At 43.0% G+C, this 20,628-nt stretch overlaps 1 protein-coding gene across 13 annotated transcripts in view; it reads right to left on the bottom strand.

The window, feature by feature from the left end:
- The window catches only part of Phactr1 (phosphatase and actin regulator 1), a 474,687-nt gene that overhangs the window by 74,548 nt on the left and 379,511 nt on the right, over positions 1-20,628 (bottom strand). For 9 of the 13 annotated variants that reach the window (XM_015991023.3, XM_076573229.1, XM_015991038.3 and 6 more), the window contains 2 exons: positions 4,614-4,781; positions 2,181-2,387 (listed from right to left, as the gene is read on the bottom strand). In XM_015991023.3, the coding sequence (XP_015846509.1) occupies positions 2,181-2,387; positions 4,614-4,781 (375 nt within the window). The remainder of the gene's footprint in view (positions 1-2,180; positions 2,388-4,613; positions 4,782-20,628) is intronic. The other 4 variants (XM_076573230.1, XM_076573231.1, XM_076573237.1 and 1 more) reach the window with 1 other exon arrangement.

The raw sequence follows: 20,628 nt of genomic DNA, 5'->3' as shown, positions 1-20,628 counted from the left end.
TCTGAGCCTTTTCCAGAGTCTTCTTCCAGGAAATCCCTTCCCTAATTCTCTACAAATGTCCTTCACTCCATGAAGGTCAACAGGGCTTCAATCTTCTTTAGGGGCCCTTTGTGAGGCTGCACCGAACTACGGCTCTACTCCGAATGGCGTTCACTCGAGCACTCTAGTACAGCCACCTCTTGGTTTCTGTAGAGGCCTGACTTAGGACTCCCGTGGACACCCAAATCCATGCTTGCTCAAGTCCCTTCTATAAAACAGCACAGCATTTGTGGAGACCCTACACACACCTTCCTATAATTTAAATTATCTCTAAATGATATATATTGCCTAATTCAATGCAGATACTTGGTAAATAACTAACATCATGCTATTTAAGGAAATGACAAAAAAAAAACCAGTCGATATATTCAGTACAGAATTTTTAATAACTATTTTTGATCAATGGTTGGCTGAACCACAGATCTAGAACCCATGGATCCAGAGAGCTGATGGAATATATATTCACTACGCTGGCACAGAGTTGTGTCCACTTTGGTAGTAACACAGTGTTCTGCGTATGGCAGACATGTTGAACAAACACGTACAATATGGACTGTAGGGGCTTATTTTGCACAGTACTGAATTCTTCTGAAGAGGTGTTTGTTGTTCAAGGTATAAGGGGTATATAACTTTGACTTTGTCATTTTAATCCTACCCAGAAAAACCTTTAAAGGACATATGCAGGCTACTACAGATGCTCTCCATTGTATTTTTAGTGGTAGAAAATATAGAAGAGTCCTTTGATCTGCACCAAGCTGCTGATAAACCACACTGCACAATAGTTACTAACACGAGATTCAGCTCACACATTGTTATGTGCAAAAAAGCAGGTGGGAAGGCAATATGTAGAGTGATATTTGATTTTCTTCTAGACAGTGGGTTTATGTCCTAGAGAGAGGCCTGTTTTCCTTTCACTTTATGTGAATTAAAATGTTGGGATACTAAACTGATGTGTTATTGATGCATTGAATGGTTCTTAGAGAGACAACGGCCCTTTGATACCACAAACGCCCAGCTGAGATGGACGGGGGCATTGGTAAAACACAGTTTGGCATCAGTCTATGTTGAAGCTGGACTGTATAGAGAGGTGTCCTGCTACTGTGGGGATGGTCACGGATGTGTTATGGAATGCTCGGGTTCCAGACATGCCTCCACTGCAGAGTCCTGTCAGCCCTGAAAAAGTCACTTCCTTTTCTTGACTCTCAGTCTGTCTGCTATGAGTGAGTATGTTTTCCTACTTCCTCCCCCATTACATGTTGCAAAATTTTATAGAATAGAGGTCACTTAGACACTATTTGCAAAAACACTAAATATGTTGTATAAAAGCAATTGAAAGGTGTCTGATTATATCATAGATGGCAAAATGCAATTTCATTACACATCCAACTCTATACTGCACGTACATCCACTAACCACACAGAATGAAGGCACAGAAAGCATTTTACTGCAACTCTGCTAAGCCTGTACTTCCCCCAAGGGATTTCCCACACACCGAGTTGGTTATTTTATTGCTCTTGCTTTTTGAGATAGGGTCTCATATAACTCAGGCCGTCCTCTAACTCACTGAGTAACCAAGATGATCTTGAACTCCTGATCCTCCTGCCTTCACCTGCCAAGCGATGGGATTACAGGCATGCACCACCATGCCTAGCTTCTTTCTTTTTAAAGAGAATTGACAGTAAGTGAATGAAATTAGTTTTAATTGCAGAAATATTCTAGACTTTAGATCAACAATTTACAAACATTTAAAGCCTTAACAGACTCATTATAAAAGAAGCAAAGCACTTCTCTTTGCCTGTATAAACATTTTGACATTGATTCTAATTTGCCCAGATGGGCAATAATCTTGAACTGGTCACATAAATGCGACATACATATTTACAGATACACATATGACAGATAACACTGGAGGCTCCTGGCATATGGTTGGCAATTGCCTATCCAAAGCTTCTTACAGAGAGATGGAAACTCTGGTCCTGACCTCATGTACCAACACACAGCTACAAACACCCAAACACCCCCTGGGGTCATCTTCCCAGAGTCACCTATTCAGGCTTCAGATAAAAAAATAAACAAGAGAGAAAGACACTATCCCGTGAAGGGAGGGAGGGGCTGTGCGCCTCAGAAGACGTTGGACTTACCTGTTAAGTGGTTGGCAATCCGGGCAGTGGGTTTGGGAGGCAGGGCCGGGGGCTGCTTGAGAAGGGACAACTGCTTCACTGGGGTCTCCTCATGGTCTCCAGAGAAAGCAGCAGGTTTTTTGGGGGGCAGGAACAGAACTGGTTTGGCTGAAGGATCTTGGGACAGGAGGACTCCAGACTCACTGGCAGAGGGACTCTCTTGAGACACTGAGGGGACAACCACATGATACACAGGAGACATTACACAGACGCAGTGCACGCCGCTCGGGGACACAGGACAGGGACGCTGGTAGCCCAACACGACAGCAGAGTGCTACCCGCTACAGGCCGTAACGGGCACACGGAGAGCTAAAGCAAGGACAAAGAGAAATCCAAGCAAGCAGGTGGGATGCAGAGGGGCAGGAAGGGGAGGCAGAGGAGAGAGGGGAGATGAAGAGAGGGCAAAGGGGCAAAGAGGGAGGGGCAAGGGCATTATCTCACGGAAGAGGCCCCCACTTCAAACTGAGCCTGCATCATCCAAAGTCTACAGATGCTCTGCTGTGTGACTCAGGAAGGAGACCACAGGCACAGCTAACAGGGCAATGTGTAGAACAGGGACTTTGAGTCCCCTACGCTGAACCAGAAGAGCCGCCACCTCTTCTTGGGTCCCCGAGTTCTTCCTTAGCCGAGAGAAGAGAAAGGCCACAAACTGGCGGCGAGTACTGGTGCTGTCCACTGGGTCATGCTCTCTGATCTAGGGCACCAGGGGGCAGCCAACACGGTTGGCATTAGCAGGTTATATACACAGGCTTTGGTGGCTGCTCCTCCAAGCTCTGGGATGGTCAGAACTGAGAACCAGGCTTTCAAGGAGGACCTAGTTCTGAGGATACACTCTTGCCCTGCCTGGCTCTATAAATCCTCACAAGGCAGAGGATGCGCAAAGGCGACACCTTTTCATTTGTCCAGTTCCTTCACTTCCTGCTTGCCTGCTTTCTGGTTGTCTTCTTTTTTTCCCCCTTCCCTTTTCTTCCCTGCCCCTCTTCTTTCCAGGGTCTCATACATTCTAGGCTTGGTTGACCTTGAACTTGCAATTCTCCTGTTTCTACCTCCTGAGTGCTGGGATTCCAAGGCAGGTACCACCTTGCCTTGGAACTAACTAGGTACATGGTACTAGGGATTGAACCCAGGGCATCATGCATGCTAGGCAAGCACCTAGCAACCAAGTCACATCTTAGCTCCTACTGTCTTGTTTCAGTTCTGCCCCCATTTCTCCACTTGGCCCTAACTCTTCTTTTCCCCACAGGAGCTTCCTGGTAGGTTACTCTGCTGAATTGCCATGAACTGGCATACTACTGCTTCCTACTGCACTGGCAACCTGGGTAATAACGGTAAAACCCTGGGGCTCAGCTGGGGTGGTAGATTTCACTAAAAGAGTCTAGCTGTGAAATTCCAGTGGTACAAGGGAAGTTGGGATGAAAATTGAAAATTCAGTGTTCTTGTTTGAAAATTCTGAAGGGCAAAATATAGCTCAATTGTCTGCCCCACCACCCGCCCCGGCCCCTGCCTTCCATGACTGACACAAGGAGGCAGTTTATAAAGGATTCTTCCCCTTCCCTGCCTTCCTTCTCCCCTGGAGAAATTATTGTCTGCACAGCAGCACAATTCTGCAAAGAAACCTCGACACCCTGAGTTTTCCCCACCTCAAGGGACATTGTTCTAATCGGCGCTGGGAACAGCTGGCCAGGTCCCACAGTGAAACGCGAGAACCAGCTTGAGGGAAACAAGACCCCACCCTCTACACAAGTAAAGTGTTCACGTAGATGCTGCACAGGGCAGCACCAGGACTATGGTCTTTCCACCCACACTCCAGGTGGTCTCCAAGGCTCCTTCCCCAAACCACCTGACATGTGCTGTTCCTTCCTGTTGGTAGGGTCTCATCTTTGGGCTGGTTAGGAGGGCTCTGCACTTCCTGAGAGAGGCAGAATGGCCACTGGGGTGACAGTGGACCGAAGAGGGAGGCAATAATCAGAAGGCATCCAGACTCATCTACAGGCAGGCTCTGGCTTAGCTGGGAAATTGTATACAATTTAACAAATACGTCCATTGGCCAGGTCTTTGGGACAGGAGGCTTTGACAGGTCTAGATGGGATTCTTTCAATTTATCTTAACAAAGATGAGTGTTAGCAAACAGTATTTCAAACCATCCATATTATAAGATAAGTTGTAACACTTTTAAAGTGATATAAGTCACAGAAGTGTTTTTACAAACTATAAAACATTATTTGAAAATGGCATCCATATTTTCTTAGACTCAGTTATACAGACAACTATGACATAAGTTTCTCCCACATTTTGAGGTCTTCACACTCTGGATGGCTAAAATGGGCATTCCAAGTCCTGCTAGGAGACTGTAACATCCTGGAGACCCACCCCATGCCTCTGCCAGGTTATTACCTGGTCCATCCATGATATCTGAAGCTTGGAGCACCTCAAACGAGCAGGGGTCCCTGGGCATTGGTACAGGCTCCATTTCCGACAGGGCAGGCAGGGAGAGTTGGCTGGAGCTCAGGGACTGGCCATTCTCCAGGGAGTCGTCATCATTCGAAATGGAGAGCTCTCCATCTGTGGGGGAGAAGGAGAAGGCAGCATCAGGCAAGGTGTATCCTCATGGTGACACTCAAGGCTGCTGACAAGTCTAGATGCTCTGAACCATCTTTATCAAGGTCAGCATCTGCACTTGACAGCAATTCCTTGCTTTCAAAATGTGTACCTTTAGAGAGAGAGCCCACATGCTTCTGGGAAGTACTTTTCAGCCATTCACAGCAACTCGTCTGTTTTCTCTCCATCCTTTTCACCATAGTCTGTCTTGTGTGCTATGTGTGTAAGGTTTTTTCCTTTTAAAAGACTTACTCACGTTTTAATTATGTCTGGTTGTGTCTGTGTGGTGTGGCAGTTTGAAAGAAGATGGACTCCCTGAAGGGAGTGGCACTAATGGGAGGTGTGACCTTGTTGGAGTAGGTGTGGTCTTGTTGGAGGAAGCATGCCACTGTGGAGGTAGGCTTTGAGGTCTTAGATATGCTCAAGCCTCCATGATGATAATGGACTGAACCTCTGAACTGTAAGCCACCCCAGTTAAATGTTTTCCTTTATAAGAGTTGCCATGGTCATGGCGTCTCTTTACAGCAATAGAAACCCTGACTAAGACATGTGGGCATGTGAGTAGAGGTATTCTAGGAGGCCAGAATAGAGCATCAGGACATGAGCTGTTCCTCTCTGTTGACAGGGACTCATCTTTGGGCCCATTAGGATGTCTCTGTATCTCCCAAGAGAGGCATATTGGCTGCTTAGGTGACAATGGACCAAGGAAGGAGGGACTCCAGAGCGTGGCACTATAGCTGTAGTAAGAGGCAACTTTAAGTCTCCCAGTATAGCTGCTGAGGCCTGAACTCAAGTTTTCTGCAGGGACAGTATGAGCTCTTAGCCACCAACCCTCTCTCTAGCCCTTACTTTTTTTCTTAATAAAAGTGAATGCAAATTATTTTTTCCTTTTAATTCTTGAAAGTTGTAGGAACTTAGCAGGCAACAGAGACTGAAGATCCAAGATTGAGAATTGTTACATTAAGGAACAAATATTGCCATGGCTATTGGTGGTTCTCCACAAACTGACAGTAGGGCCCTATTGCCGAAGACAACACCTACACAACTCATTGAACATGGAGAAGCCAAGCTGGTACCTACCGAGAGCCTTCACCTCTACTTGCTGGTGTTCATGGTACTGGAAGGTACTCTGCCTGCTACCAAAGGAGAAAGATAAACACCAACCCAGCTAAAAAAACTCTTAATCTACAATGGTGACTGGCCTGCAAGATTCGCTGATGCAATAGTGGCACAGAGCTTGTGGGGGTAAGCAACCAATGTCTGATTTGAGATAAGGCCCATTCCCTGAGATGGAATTCATACCTACCGCTGCTTGGGTAGTCAAGAACCTGAGACTAAACAGGCCAGAGACCTAGGGAAAAACCAGATACTATTGTTCCACTAAAGGAACATAGCAATAAAATGACTCGTAATGACTTTCTGCTGTATGGATAGATCTGAGTCTTGCTCAGCCATCATCAGAGGAGGTTCCTCCGGCAGCAGGTGGAAATAAATACAGAGACCCACAGCCAGACAATATACGGAAAGTGAGAGATCTCTGAACACTCAGTCCTAAAAGGGATGTTTCCATCAAACCCTTCTCAGTGCTTAGGAAACTCTTCAGAAGAGGAGGTGGGAAGAGTGTAAGAGCCAGAGGGGGTGGAGGACACCAAGGAATCAAGGCCTTCTAAAGGACTGACATAGATATGAGCTCACAGAGATTGAGGCAGCACACACATGGCCTGCACAGGTCTGCACCAGATGGGGTCCTAGAGCTGAAAGAAGAAGTGGACACATGCCTCCATCCTAACACAGAAACTATCTCCAGTGGATTGCCACTTGCAAATGAAAGATGACGTTTTGCCTAAGGAAATCTCACTTAGGGGAACAAATAACCCATAAGGGTAGATTCCATGCCCAGCAGTAGATGACCCACACAAAATGAACTCAATGGCATCTTTGGAGGCTCTTTGTCTCATAATGCTAAGTCAGGGCATTTTCTCCCACTCTACAGGCCCTTTGCATATACATTATGACTTCTGGTCGGAGGTTTTAATAGGTTTCCTGTGTGTGTGAAAGGGTGTCTCTGTGTCTACATGTGCTCTTGGGCTTTTTCTTCGCCTCTCTTTGTTGTTTTGTCATATTCCACTTTGTGTGTTTTTGATTTATTTTATTATTATTCCTTAGATACCTGTTTCTTTCTTTCTTTCTTTCTTTCTTTCTTTCTTTCTTTCTTTCTTTCTTTCTTTCTTTCTTTCTTTCTTTCTTTCTTTCTTTCTTTCTTTTTTTATGAGAGACAGAAAGGGTGTGAATTCAGATGGGAGAAGAGGCAAGGAGGAACCGGAAGGAGTAGGGGGAAGAGAAACCATAATCAGAATATATTATTCAAAAAAATCATTTTCAATGAAAGAAAAACAATAACAACAAACAAAAGCAAAAAACCATTGGGGAGCAAAGAAGCAGTGAGGAGACGTAACTCCAGGTCCAAAGAAGGAGATCATTCACCTGTTTACCTCTGTCCTCATCCAATTCTTGAGGTGAGTAAGCGTTTAGGAAAATCTGTAACCCCTACCTAACAGGCTATGGCAGCCCAAGGCAGCTGGGAAGTGCCAGATCCTTTTGGTGCCAACCACCAACCATGTCAGCTTTGATCTGCTTGAAGCTCAGGCCCTCCAAGGGCCGATTTGAGGATCAAAGACTCCCCGCTCAATGGCCATTTGTTAAATCAAAACTCCCCCCAGCGTGATTTCATCTTCACCCAGGGAGTCTTAGATAGCTAAACATTAAAGCCAAATTAATTTTTCAAGAGGACTTAATGCTCTTTCAGTCAGATGAATAAACACCCAGATGAAAGATGAAGTCGTGCCTACTCAGAAACAGAGCCTGCAAAGCAACCGCCTGACTTCAAACTGGAGAGAGAGCGAGTTGTAGAAATAAAAGCGAGCTGAAGCTGGGGTTAATCTTCCCTTTCGATAAACTCCTCGCAGTGTTTTGATTTTATACATCTATGATATCTGATAGCACTGAACTCCTTCATATCACCCCATTAGAAGTGCCTCCAGTAAAATGTGTGTTTGCTAGAGTAATTTATTAAACCAGCAGGCTGCAAATAGTACATGATTCGAGGACCTACAGTCTTTGACAAGGATTGTCCATAAACATTAAAAAAAAAAAAGAAATATATAAAAACTCATTGAAGCAGACGGTCACACACAATACTGGCCTTTGAAGGCCAGGTTGGATCTCTTTATCTTCTTTTCATTCAGCCTTTCTGCACACCCTAAACAGTAGCAGATGTTATTATCATGGAGATGAAACATACGATTGCTACTTCTTCAGAAGAACACAAGAGCAGGGCAGGACCTTAAGGCCCATGCTATGAAGCTTACCCAGCTGAGCTGCAAGTCTGCAGGGTGGGGAACGCTGTGCTGTGTTAATGTGACCTTATAGTACCCCAGTCATCCAACATTGTGTTAATGTGACCTTATAGTACCCCAGTAATCCAACATTGTGCTAATGTGATCTTATAGTACCCCAGTCATCCAACATTGTGCTAATGTGACCTTATAGTACCCCAGTCATCCAACACTGTGTTAATGTGACCTTATAGTACCCCAGTCATCCAACATGCTTCTGTTTATCATGTTCAAACTGTTACCATGGGAAGTGGCTCCATAGCAAGACCCTAGTTAGTGGAATGATGACATGTCTGTCATTCGGTTTGGATACATCTTCAGGAGGCCACTCTGATTCTCGATGTTCTGAGCATGTTCATGGCCCTCGAGAAGACAACCCGAACAGGAGAGGGTCTTAATGCAACCACCAGTTTTGCTTTTTTGGACCACCGATGCTGTGGAATGACGGTTGCCTGATTTAAGAGTTGACAGTGCCATGCAGGTAACTCTGGGACAAAAGATGCAGCTGCAGCTGGATTTCCCTGAAAGACACCTGTGACTCTGGTTTCATTAAGGAAGTCAGTACACAATCTTGCTGGGAAATTAGCTAACTGAAAAGCCCTGTGGCTCCCTTCTCTCGGGATGTCTTCACTTCCTCAAATTGGAGCTACTCGTGGATGAAAAAGGGGCTTTGCTAGGTTGTGAAGACCCAAGCTACTTTGCAGAGGGATCAGTCTTGGGAATTTTGTTGTTGTGATTGATAAAGACACATTTCCATTGAAAAAAACAAAAAAGGGCAAAGACATAAAAGATGTTGATGACGCCGGGCAGTGGTGGCGCACGCCTTTAATTCCAGCATTCAGGAGGCAGAGGCAGGTGGATCTCTGTGAGTTCGGGGCCACCCTGGGCTACCAAGTGAGTTCCAGGAAAGGTGCAAAGTTACACAGAGAAACCCTGTCTCGAAAAACAAAAAAACAAACAAACAAACAAAAAGATGTTGATGACACCCCCAGTCTACCTAACAGAAGCAGTTTCTTCTTTCTGTGAATATTTTTTTATGGCTATAATCCTACTGTGTTTCAAAATTTTGTGTGTTGGGGCTGGAGAGATGGCCCAGTGGTTAAGAGCACTGGGTGCTCTTCCAGAGGACCTGGGTTCTGGTCCCAGCACCCATATAGTGGCTAACAATGGTCTGTAACTCCAGTCCTATGATATCTGACTTCCTCTTCTGGCATCTGTGGGCACTACATACATGTGGTACACAGATTTACAAGCAGGCAAACCACCAATACACATTAAAAAAAAAAACTTTAAAGAACTGTGTCTTGTTTTTCAGTTTTATTATTATGATCTCAATTACAATTCTGTTAACAATTATACTAGATGTTTCCTTAGCTTTCTCCCTCACATCCCTACCAAGCATTAAAAATTCCCAACTAATTGCTTAGCATAAAGGTAGTATAGTATGATGTTGGCTGCACTATTTCCATTTAAATGTGCATTATAAAATGTGATAATGAAGGTATTTAAGTCATAATGGTATTTTCAGTGTTTTATGCCATTATGAAAAATAGCTGAGAGACCATCTTACATAGGATTTTTTTTCTGTAATTAGAATTCTAATGTCTACTGACACATAAATGGTTTTTGTGAAGTTATCTAAAGGTTTTTCTACTTTTACAGATATCAGTAATTTGTAGAACAATATATCTTAGTTTCTGGGAAGTTCTTCAATATTAACAATGTTAGTTAAATCTACTGAGCTACCTATCTATCTCTACTCCATACATCCATCTATATACCTATTCATCCATCTATTCTCCCATCATCCATCCATCCATCCATCCATCCATCCATCCATCCATCCATCCATCCAGTCTACATGTTTATCTACATAGACACATATTTATACGCATATTCAGTAGAAATGAAAACTATTCAATAGATAGGATAAACTCATAATCTTATTCACGACCAAGGTGAGTAGTTACAAAAATGAATCACTTTTTTTGGATAGATTCATGCTGCTTGAGGAGTGAATATGGTAAAAATATACTGTATGCATATATGAGATTTTCAAACAATAAATAAACATATTATATTAAAAAGAATCCTGTTGCTACTTCTTAAAGTAGGACTCAAATATTTTTATTATTTCATTTTATAACACACACTAAAGCTAAATAGTGCAGCCAACATCATATATTATATTAATTTCAAGCCACGTAATTAGCTGGGAATTTTTAATGCTTGGCAGGGATGTGAGGGCAATCTGGCTGTGACAGCTCTCACTCCATTGGTCACCTGGATTCATAGAGCTGATCTGGCTGACTAAGTGAGTGTCCTCTTCCTCCCTCACCACTCCATGTGTGCCTCTTCTGAAGTTATAAGCTCCACTGAGAGGATGCTCTTCTCAGAATAGAGAAGGACCAATCCAGTTGAGGTCTTCAGTTCACGTAGCTATGCTCACCCAGGAGAACCTCCAAACAAACTCAATGCTTATTAATTCTAAGTTTGATTAATTCCAAGACTAATTTGGTTCTCTGTGTCATCTTACTGCTAGTAAGTACTGTTAATTAAGCACCTTAACAAGCATTAAAAATTGGCATGAGCAGAAGAACTCTCCTGATTCCCCACTCCCAAGAAGAATCAACCCCTCTCCATGACTAAGATGAGGCAGGTGGGTTATTTGTCCCTACATCTATCCAGGTCATCACTCTCACTTTATCATGGATAATATAGTGAACTAGCCATAGAAGTTATTTTGATGTTTTATATGGCCTTCTAAAGGTCTCTGTGCTGATGGTTAAAATGGCACACGATAATCGACAATCATATGTTTCCTAGGAGAACTAGAAAATGTGACCGGGAGGAAGTGGAAGGACACAAAGGAGGGGACATCTTATCAATGTGACGGGCTTCAGAATCACCATGGAAACAAACATTAAATGTCTATGCTCAAGTTTTAGGTTAACTGGGGTGGGAAGACCCACCCTAAATGTGGGAGGTACTGGTCCATGGGCTCAGGTCTTGGACTGTATAAGAAGGAGGATTCTGATCAATTAAATTTGTTCAAAGCTAAAGATAACTAAAAATTTACTTTCAGATGAATGTCACCATGGAGAGTGGGTGACAGAAATTCAAGTACTCATGGACACTGACATACCAACAGCTTCTACTTAAAAAAAAAAAAAGGTGCATGAACACTGGATCTTTTGTTTTGAGAAGGTGCCAGGTTCATGGTCCTGTGGAATTTGAGATAAAAAGAATGTCAGTTTTAACTCCGAAAAACTTTAATAAAGTTACACTCACTATGGAAGCTGATTTTCTTTTTTATTTTTCAAGACAGCTTTGTGTGTGCGTGTGTGCGTGTGTGTGTGTGTGTGTGTGCGCGTGCATGCGTGTGTGTGTGTGTGTGCGCGTGCATGCGTGTGTGTGTGTGTGTGTGTGTGTGTGTGTGTGTGTGTGTGTGTGGCCTTTGTCCTGGAACTTGCTCTATAGACCAGGCTGGCCTCGAACTCACAGAGATCTGTCTGTTTTGGCCTCTTGAGTAATGGATTTGCCACCATTGCCCAGCGGGAAGCTGATTTCCTATGCTGTGGTGTTATGGCTTTTATAAAAACTTGTGCTTACAAATGTAGTTCTAGTGGGATCAAAGAGTTCTTCTTTAATGAATTACGGTCAAATATGAGTGTGGAGAAGAGTTTACTTTACTTATATGCATACACAATAAATATACTGAACCATTACTTCAATAAGTTTCATATGTATCAATAATTTAAACATAAAACTTCAAACTAGAATGAATAAAAATAGAAAAATAGAGAGAAAATATATTTATTCAGGCTTCACAGAGGAAGCCAGATGGATAGTTTTGATGTATTCATACAACTTTCTGATTTTTAATTTGCAAACTGGAATGGTGCAAAAAGAATGAAAAAAGCCGAATAGTGGGAAAATAGGAGCTAAATATAGTGGGAAAATATGAGCTAAATATAGCTGACAAAAGAACAAAATATTCCAATGAGGATGAGTATTTGTGCAGGTAAATCAAAACCGAGTCCCGGGCATCGTTTTGGAAATGTATAACCTTGCTGGGAATGCGATCAATGTGACTGAAATGACCGTGTGGGTGACGCTGACACAAGAGAGTATTTGAAGTCATGCCACTTACATGTGGGGGAGAACAACATGCTCACGTTGGTGACAGTGACATGAAGTTGAGAGATGCATGGAGAAGGCCAGAATGCTGAAGGGAATCCACCCAACATAAGGAGAATTTGATGACCATTAACTTTCCCCACTATGATGATGCCTATGTTTAATTTTTTATTGCTTGCATGCATTCTATGTGAATGTATATTCATGTGTGTGTGGCTTCAGGTGTATGATGTGCATGTGATGAGGTGAATTCCTTAGGCGCTCTCAATCTACAGAGTCTCTCACTGGCCTGGAAGTCTTGAGTAGAGTATGCTGACTGGCCAGCAAGTCCTACAGATTTGCCTGTTGCTGCCTCTCTAATACTGGGATTTAAGAGTTTATATCACTGTGTTTGGCTTTTTCATACAGGTCCTGGGCCTCGAGCTCAGGTCCTCAAGCTTTTTTGGCAAGCATTTTGCTGCCTTGGCTGTCTCCTCAGTCTGTGTCCATTGACCAATATTCCAACAAGAATAGAGGAGGGGCTCGGGATGCTATTGACAGACAGTTGATGGCTGCCGGGGGAGGGAGAGTCAGTTTTCTCCAGGGGCTGTGGCCCATGGTAGATTACCCATGCCCCAGGGGGTGGAGTTGCACCTGTGAGTATAGGGGTAACAATAACTGGACTCAGTGGGTTATAGAGACAAAAAGGGGGGAGGGAGAAGATGAAGAAGAAGAATGAAGAAGACAGAGATGATGAAGATATGAAGTGGCAGGGGGATGTGAGTGGCCCATGAAGAGTTAGAAAGGGGAAGTGGGGGTACATATGATCTAAATACATTATATAAATACATGAAATTGCCAAAGGAAGAATGCTTTTATAATCTGGGAAAAAAGACACAAAGCTATACATGGAGTCTCATTAAAAGCCTTATTAAGTTCAATGCAAAACTAAAAACAAAACAAAACACCCCATCCTCCCAAAATTTTTGTGAAAAAGGAAAACCATTCCTCATTCCTTTGGTTCCTACCAGAAGAATTCTTCCTAAGTGTTCCTACTTCTTACCTAGTTCCTGAATCTCCACAGAGTTAGTCCATCACTAAGATACAATCTCTAGTACCCCATCATGGCCCATTGGGTACAGCTTCAAGCTATGCTTCTTTCTTTCTCTGGACTGGTGTTAATTCAAGGCATGCTTTAGCACTTCCTGGGTGATTTGACCTGGGAGTAGGAGAGTGGCAGGTCCATCAGCAACGCCCTCCAGACCAGATAGTACCAGTCATCATGGTGAGATCCTACCGGACCTTCCTGTTTACATCATTTCTCAAATGGTTCACAGGCCCGGGGATGGACAGGGTGACTGCAGTGGGCCCCTCATCCTGAACAATCTGCAAGGAGAATGTTTCTTCCATCTCAGGTAAAAGGAAATGGAAGGAGCCATAGACAGGCAACAGAAACAATGGTGTCATAAACCACATTCTCTTGAGAAATTTGTGTATTAATGACCAGAAATGCTCATTTTTGGAAGACACTGGTGGGAGGAGAAGGGGCAGGTAGCTTGGAAAGGAGCCTGGCCCCAGAGCATGCGGAAGCCTGGGTCATCTTTGCCATTACTAGCTTGTGCCAAGTTCCTTTACTTCTGGGGACCTCAATTTCTGTCCTTTTAAACAAATGGACTGACTACATTAGATAATACCAAACTTCCAGATCTTCCTTGCATGGGGTGCTGGGAGATGCAAAAATCCTCTAATCCTTGTAAATCAGCCCAAAGGACAGATGAACTAAACAGCCAGGCATTTTATATCTAAGTTTTCACTCTGGATAGAAAACAAGAACTGGGAAGTAAATGGATGGATTTCTTCTGGCTTACTATATATAGATAAAGTTTTAATTTTATGTAAAAAAATCTAATGAAGTTTTAGTGTAGATCGAGAGCTTTTTGTTCCTTTTATAAAAACCATCTGAGCACAGCAGAAAGATAGGCAGGAAGCAAGGAGTGAATATTTCTGCATCTCCAATGCCAAGTACTATATTGGACATTTTATTTATGATGGCAATAAAAAGAGCCCTTCAAATAGCATTGCAGATATTTACTATGTGCCAGCTCTGTCTTCATGTTCCTTCTCTCTCTCCTCTCCCTCTTTTTCTCTCTGCTCCTCCTCTCCTCCTTTTTCTTCCCCTCCCTTCTGCTCTCCTGTCTGTTCTTTCCCCTCTCTTTGCTCTTCCCTCATCCTTTATCCATCTATCTATCTATCTATCTATCTATCTATCTATCTATCTATCTATCTATCTATCTATCTATCTATCTATCTATCTATCTACCTACCTACCTACCTACCTACCTACCTACCTACCTACCTACCTATCCTTTCCTCTGAGATTGAGACATTCCATCCTTCAGAGAAGCTCTTCAAGCAGGAAGGTAAACAATTCAAAATAGCTTCAGGAAGTCCCTGAAACTGATCAGATTCACTAGGTGCTTCCTTGACACAGTAAGCAATAAAAGTGGGGAGTCCTCTTCAGAAGATGGAAGCCAATCTGCAAAGGAGACTCTGAGACCAGACCAGATGCCAGAGCAGAAACCAGCTGAGCTGCCTGGACGAGGTTTAGAGCAGAGTTACTTAGAAAGGACGCTCTTCAACCTGTTGATCTGCCTGCAGGCTGTGCAGTGTGCTCTAGGTTCACAGCCTTTGTGCACTGTCACCCATGTTGGGTGGGCTTTGGTGATACAGCTGTCTTGGATTTGTTTCTGCTCCTGTAAGTAATCCCTCACCTATATTCCTGAAAGTAATCTCCATAAAATTCACTGTTCAACAAATTAGACTTTGCTGATATCCATACTTTGGTATGTCATGGGCTCCCTATTTGGGGTGAATAGATGTGTATGTAGAGCCTCCTCAGGAAAAGTTGGTCACACAAAACTCTATCTATCTATCTATCTATCTATCTATCTATCTATCTATCTATCTATCTATCTATCTATCTATCATCGTCTGTCTGTCTGTCCATCCACCCACCCAACCACCCACCTACCCACCTATTGGATGAAGATAGTATCCAAGTATTATGTGACAATTTTAGACTGAAAACCTTTGGAAGTGTTAGCTAAGCTGCATCCCTTGGGGACACATATGTGCTAGCATTTACACTCACACTCATGACAATGCAAACAGATTTTAATTTGCTAATAATCATTAAGAGCCACAATTACAATAAAAAAATGACTCCCAGCTATGTTCAAGTGAATATCATTGTAAAGACATGTAAGAGGAGCCTGATGCAAGAAATTGTCAGCTACTTTTTCCCTCAGAGACTGTCGAGCTTTTCTGGGTTTTCATTTCAGCTTCCCAGAGATGTTTTTTGACTACCAAGCGCATCTTATCATGTGACTGATGAGGCGATACATGGTGATTTCTGTGGAAATGGCACTAGCAATGGACTTAGTCATCATAGCAGCTCATGTCAGTGAGCTGCGACACAGTCTTTTAATTTTTTTATGAAATTAATGTACTTTTGCTACTAAACTAGAAAATCCCCCACATAATGAGTGGGCAGACACACTAATCTCTCTCTTTTTTCACGTGTCTGTGTGTAGAATACATGTGTATGAGTACTCACATGTGCATGGGTGTACATGTGTGTGAGTGTGCATGCATGCACATTCATGTAGAGACCCAAAATTGATGCTAGGTGTCTTTCTTGACTTCTCCTTATTGAGGCAGAGTCTCTTGCTGAACCCAGAGTTTGCCAATATGGCTAGTCTACTAGCCAGCTTGCCCTAGGACTCCTGGTGCTGGTGTCTCTGCCTACTGAGTGCTGAGATTATAGTCAGCTGCCCTGCCATTTCTACCTGCCCTGCCCAACTTCCATGTGGGTTCTGGAGATCTGCTGTTTGGTCTTCACACTTGCATGGCAAGAACTTTATCCATGTGCCAGCTCCCCAACCCAGAGCCACCATTCTGCAGCTCACAAAGGTGTCATTTTAGCAACAAGATACCTAGCTTTGTAAGAGCTTGTTCATGCCGTAACCTTCCCAATCATCCCTCCTCAAAGACACCGGCTGCTTTGTAACCAGTGAAACCCGACAGCTGATAAGAAACAAGTTACCCAAGGATGTCCTTGACGGATTAAGGCTTTAAGCCTCAGAAGTGGAAATGGCTCCCTGGCACTTGTCAACTTTGGAAGAAACATTTCCTTCAATGTGTCTGATTAAATGAAATGGTGTTACTGAGAGTTCACACAATTTTAAGCATGGAGCACGGAATTTAATACATTCTTATGAAACATTGCCCATTAATGAATTGTTGTCATTTGATGCTTACACATTTAAAACTTAAAACTCTCATTTTTCCTTCAATTAATCCATTAACTAATTAATCACAGACAGGGTGGGACCCGGAGAGAAAACTCTCCAGCTACAAGGGTCTCATTATGAAGCCTGGGAGACTTCCAACTTATGATCCTCCTGTCACAGCTATCTAAGTGCTAGGACTACAGGTGTAGCTTGAAAAGTCTTATTTAAAATAAACAGAAAATGAACAAAGAAATGAAAGAGAGGAGCAGCTTTGTGAGAACGGCTTCGTTGCCAGTGAGGACAAGTCATCTTGTATAGTGTGTGCATGTTCTATGTATGCCTGCTTCAAAGTGCCTGAGCACCAGTAGAATTGAAGACAGATTCGGCAGAATCCTGCAGGACCAGGGAATCTATACTTTAAGAATCCACAAGTTGAAGAAACTATCACTTTACCTCCCTCTGCAGTTAGAAGCCTTTGGCTTATCTGGACCAACATGTACCTGAGAAAGATTTAACAAGGAGCCATGAGGTTCTTTCTGTCAACCGCAGGCATCTTTGACTCATAGACACCCCTTTAACTATCTGTGCAAAATGCATCTCAGTCTTAGGATTTCATCAGTACTGTGATGGCAAAGGTGGTTTCATATAGGGGTAGAGTGGTCCCATTGCAGTATCAGCAAATCACTTGGCTCTTCTTTATTGTTGCTATTGTTTTTGCTTTGACATCTTTCTTTAAAATAAAGTATATGCTTTCAATTTATTAGAATCTTTTGATTTTAGCTGTCTTCCCCTCTTACTCAGCGGTTTCTCTAAATCACCAACTATGTAAGTGACAATGATTTCTGAGGTGGTTTAAATGTGAAATGTTGCCCACAGGCTCACATGTTTGAACACTTGGTCCCCAGCTGGTGGTGCTGTTTGGAAGGTAGTGTACCTTTAAGGACGTGAAGCCTTGCTGGAGGAAGTATGTCACTGGGGGTAGGCTTTAACAGTGAGTACTTCCTGTTCATTCTCTGTTTCCCATGTATGGATAAAGTTATAACCTCTCAGCTTCTTGCCAGAATGTCTGCCTGTTGCCAGATCTACCCTACCATTATGTACTCCCTCTCACTATGCAACCATAGGCCAAGATAAACTCTTTCTTCCAAGAGTCACATTTGGTCATGGCGTTTTATTACAGCTACAAAAAGTAACTGATACATCTTTTAATCACAAAAATGGCAAATACTGACCTTGGGAAGTGTATTAATTACTCATCTTAGTACTGGCCCAAGAAAAGCAACTTTCAGAAGGGGAGTTGGCTCACAGTTTGATGGGGAAGGTACAGTGGCAGGAATATGAGGCAGTTGGTCACACTGCATCCACAGCAACAAGGTAGAGAGACAGGAAACCTAAAGCCCTACCTGCTTTTCATTGTTCTATTCAGTCCAAGACTCCAGCCCATGGAATGATGACCCCCACACTCATGTCCAGTCTTCCTTTCTTAAACTTCTTTACCAACATTCTTACAGACATGAACAGAAGTTTGTATACAAGGTGAGTCTAGATCCAACATCAAGGGTAGCATGCTGTAGAAGCAATTTCTGCTGTATTTATCAATGCTGCCTGTGGCTTCATGTCATCTTCTACAGACTCCTCTTCACACAAGCTCATGGGGCGTGCTGCTTTTCTAACCTGGCACTCAGTGACCTGATCCCTTCATAGCCTCAAATTGTAGTGTTTGCTTCCAGAGTCCCTTCGTCCTTGGTCTTGGGCCCTGAACACTGATGCTTTCGTAGCAACTACATTAATTCTGACCTTATCTATACCGATGAATCATCATGTCTCTGACCACTATTTCTAAATAATGACTCTGGCTCTCAGGATTGTAAAAGAAGAGACTATTTTGCCATTGCTATTTTGATATCAAAGATGCAACCTGGACAGGGAATTGTGGTGATATTGTGTTCACCAAAATATTGTGCACCCTAATAAACTTATCTGGGATCAGAGAACAGAACAACCACTAGATATAGAGGCCAGAAAATGGTGGCACACTGGCCTTTAATCCTAGCATTCCAGAGGCAGATATCCATCTGGATCTCTGTGAGTTCAAAGCCACACTGGAAACACTAGGTGTGGTAACAAGAGCCTTTAATCCCAGGAAGTGATGGCAGAAAGCAGAAAGGTATTTAAGGTGTGAGGACCAGGAACTAGAGCCTGGTGAAGCTTTTAGGCTTTTGAGTAGCAGTTCAGCTGAGATCCATTTGGATGAAGACTCAGAGGCTTCCAGTCTGAGGAAACAGGATTAGCTGAGGAACTGGTAAGGTGAGGAAGCTGTGGCTTGTTCTGCTTTTCTGATCTTCCAGCATTCACTCCAATACCTGGCTCCAGGTTTGTTTTTATTAACAAGACCTTTTAAGATTCGTGCTACAGAGAATGTACATAAAATAAACTGAATGGCACAGTTTCTGTCCTGTACAGTATTATAACATCAATTGCACAGAATTACATTATCACCATGCAAGGGGCCTTCCACTGTTAATAGGAAGCCCAGTTGAGACCAGATTCTAAGATTTCAAAATTCTTTACAGGCTAGAGTTGTAGCAGGTCAGCAGCAGGGGCTTGCTATATCCAAATTTGAGCCAAGGTCTTGAACAAGGCACCCACATGTAGTGGTTAGTCACAGCTAACATTTTAAATGTTGCTTACCAGCCATATTGGCCATACTTATTCTATGGTTGCATGGGTTAGTGGCTACTGTACCATGATAGAATGTTTCCACTATTGCCCAAAGTTCTAGAAAGTAGACCTGGAAATGGTAATAATGGGCCTAAGGCATATGTGATGTTTTTCCATGGAGGATTAAAGTGTGTTGCTAAACTGGTCCACAATGCAATGAGTAGTCTATTCTTAAAATATATTTCCATGGTAAGGAGCTAGGATCCCTGGAAAGATAATGTGCTTTGTATGATGGTGGAGGTTGTGAGCAACACAGGACTATATGATATGGGTGGACAAAGCCTTTGGGGGAATTCCTGGAGCCTTATAATAGTATCTCAGTTATAGGGTGTGCTGGCGAGGTGTACAAGAAGATAAACTGGGAATGAATAGCACATAAAGAAGGGTGAGGAAGAGGACAAGGTTCGTGGTGGAGACCACAGCTCATAGCTGTTAACATCTACTTGAGCTGAGGAAGACAGTTCAAATCAAAGGGTCCCTTAATCCCCTAACAACTCCATGCAAGCAAGGGCCAGAAGAGAGTTTAATGGTTCATCACTCTGTTGCACTACCAGGGACATGAGGAGGCCCAACTAGCTGGTGGTGGAATATCTTCAACAGAGCAGACTAAGGACCAGGAGCTGCAAGTGGGGATTGAAGGTGGAAATGATGCTAAAGTCTGGTGTAGTTGGAAATTCTGGGATAGGAGCCAACTAAAAAGCAGAGTTCAAGGAGATGGAAAAGGTGTTCAGTATTTTCTCTACATATAAAGGGAGAGGCAGAGCCCTAGGGTTGGGTCTCCTATGTGACTACTGGTGCTTGTAGATATTCATGTGGGAGAAAGGCTAAAAGTCCCACTGACTTGTCTATCTACACAAGCCCTGGGCAGAAGTATGGAGTCAGAAAAAGTTCTCCAAGTTATAGGCATCTTAATTTCTTTTTTCCTTCCTTCCTTCCTTCCTCCCTCCCTCCCTCCCTCCCTCCCTCCCTCCCTCCCTTCCAATCATTCTTTTTTTTTTTTTTTTTTTTTTAAAGCAAATAGCCTCAGATGTTTTGTTCTCCATGATATAACTAATGTCAGTAAAGGTCAGTAGTGGTGGAGTGATGAGGTATCAGAAGACAGGGTAGCTCATGGATGGATATGTTGTCTGCCTAGCCCAAAGTCCCTCTCTGCTCTGAGCTTAAAGGAACAATCCAGACAAGTAGATGGAAAGGGTGGTATCGAGTAGGTTTTCTGATGAGAACCCGTAATAGGAACAATTTTTGCATCTAGTAGTTATGTCTGCAAATTCTAGGGTAATCCTA

Source organism: Peromyscus maniculatus, chromosome 5 (assembly GCF_049852395.1).
Source record: "Peromyscus maniculatus bairdii isolate BWxNUB_F1_BW_parent chromosome 5, HU_Pman_BW_mat_3.1, whole genome shotgun sequence".
Lineage (NCBI taxonomy): Eukaryota > Metazoa > Chordata > Mammalia > Rodentia > Cricetidae > Peromyscus > Peromyscus maniculatus.
The sequence above is the reverse complement of the archived record's forward strand: the minus strand, read 5'-3'. Positions and strand labels throughout refer to the sequence as shown.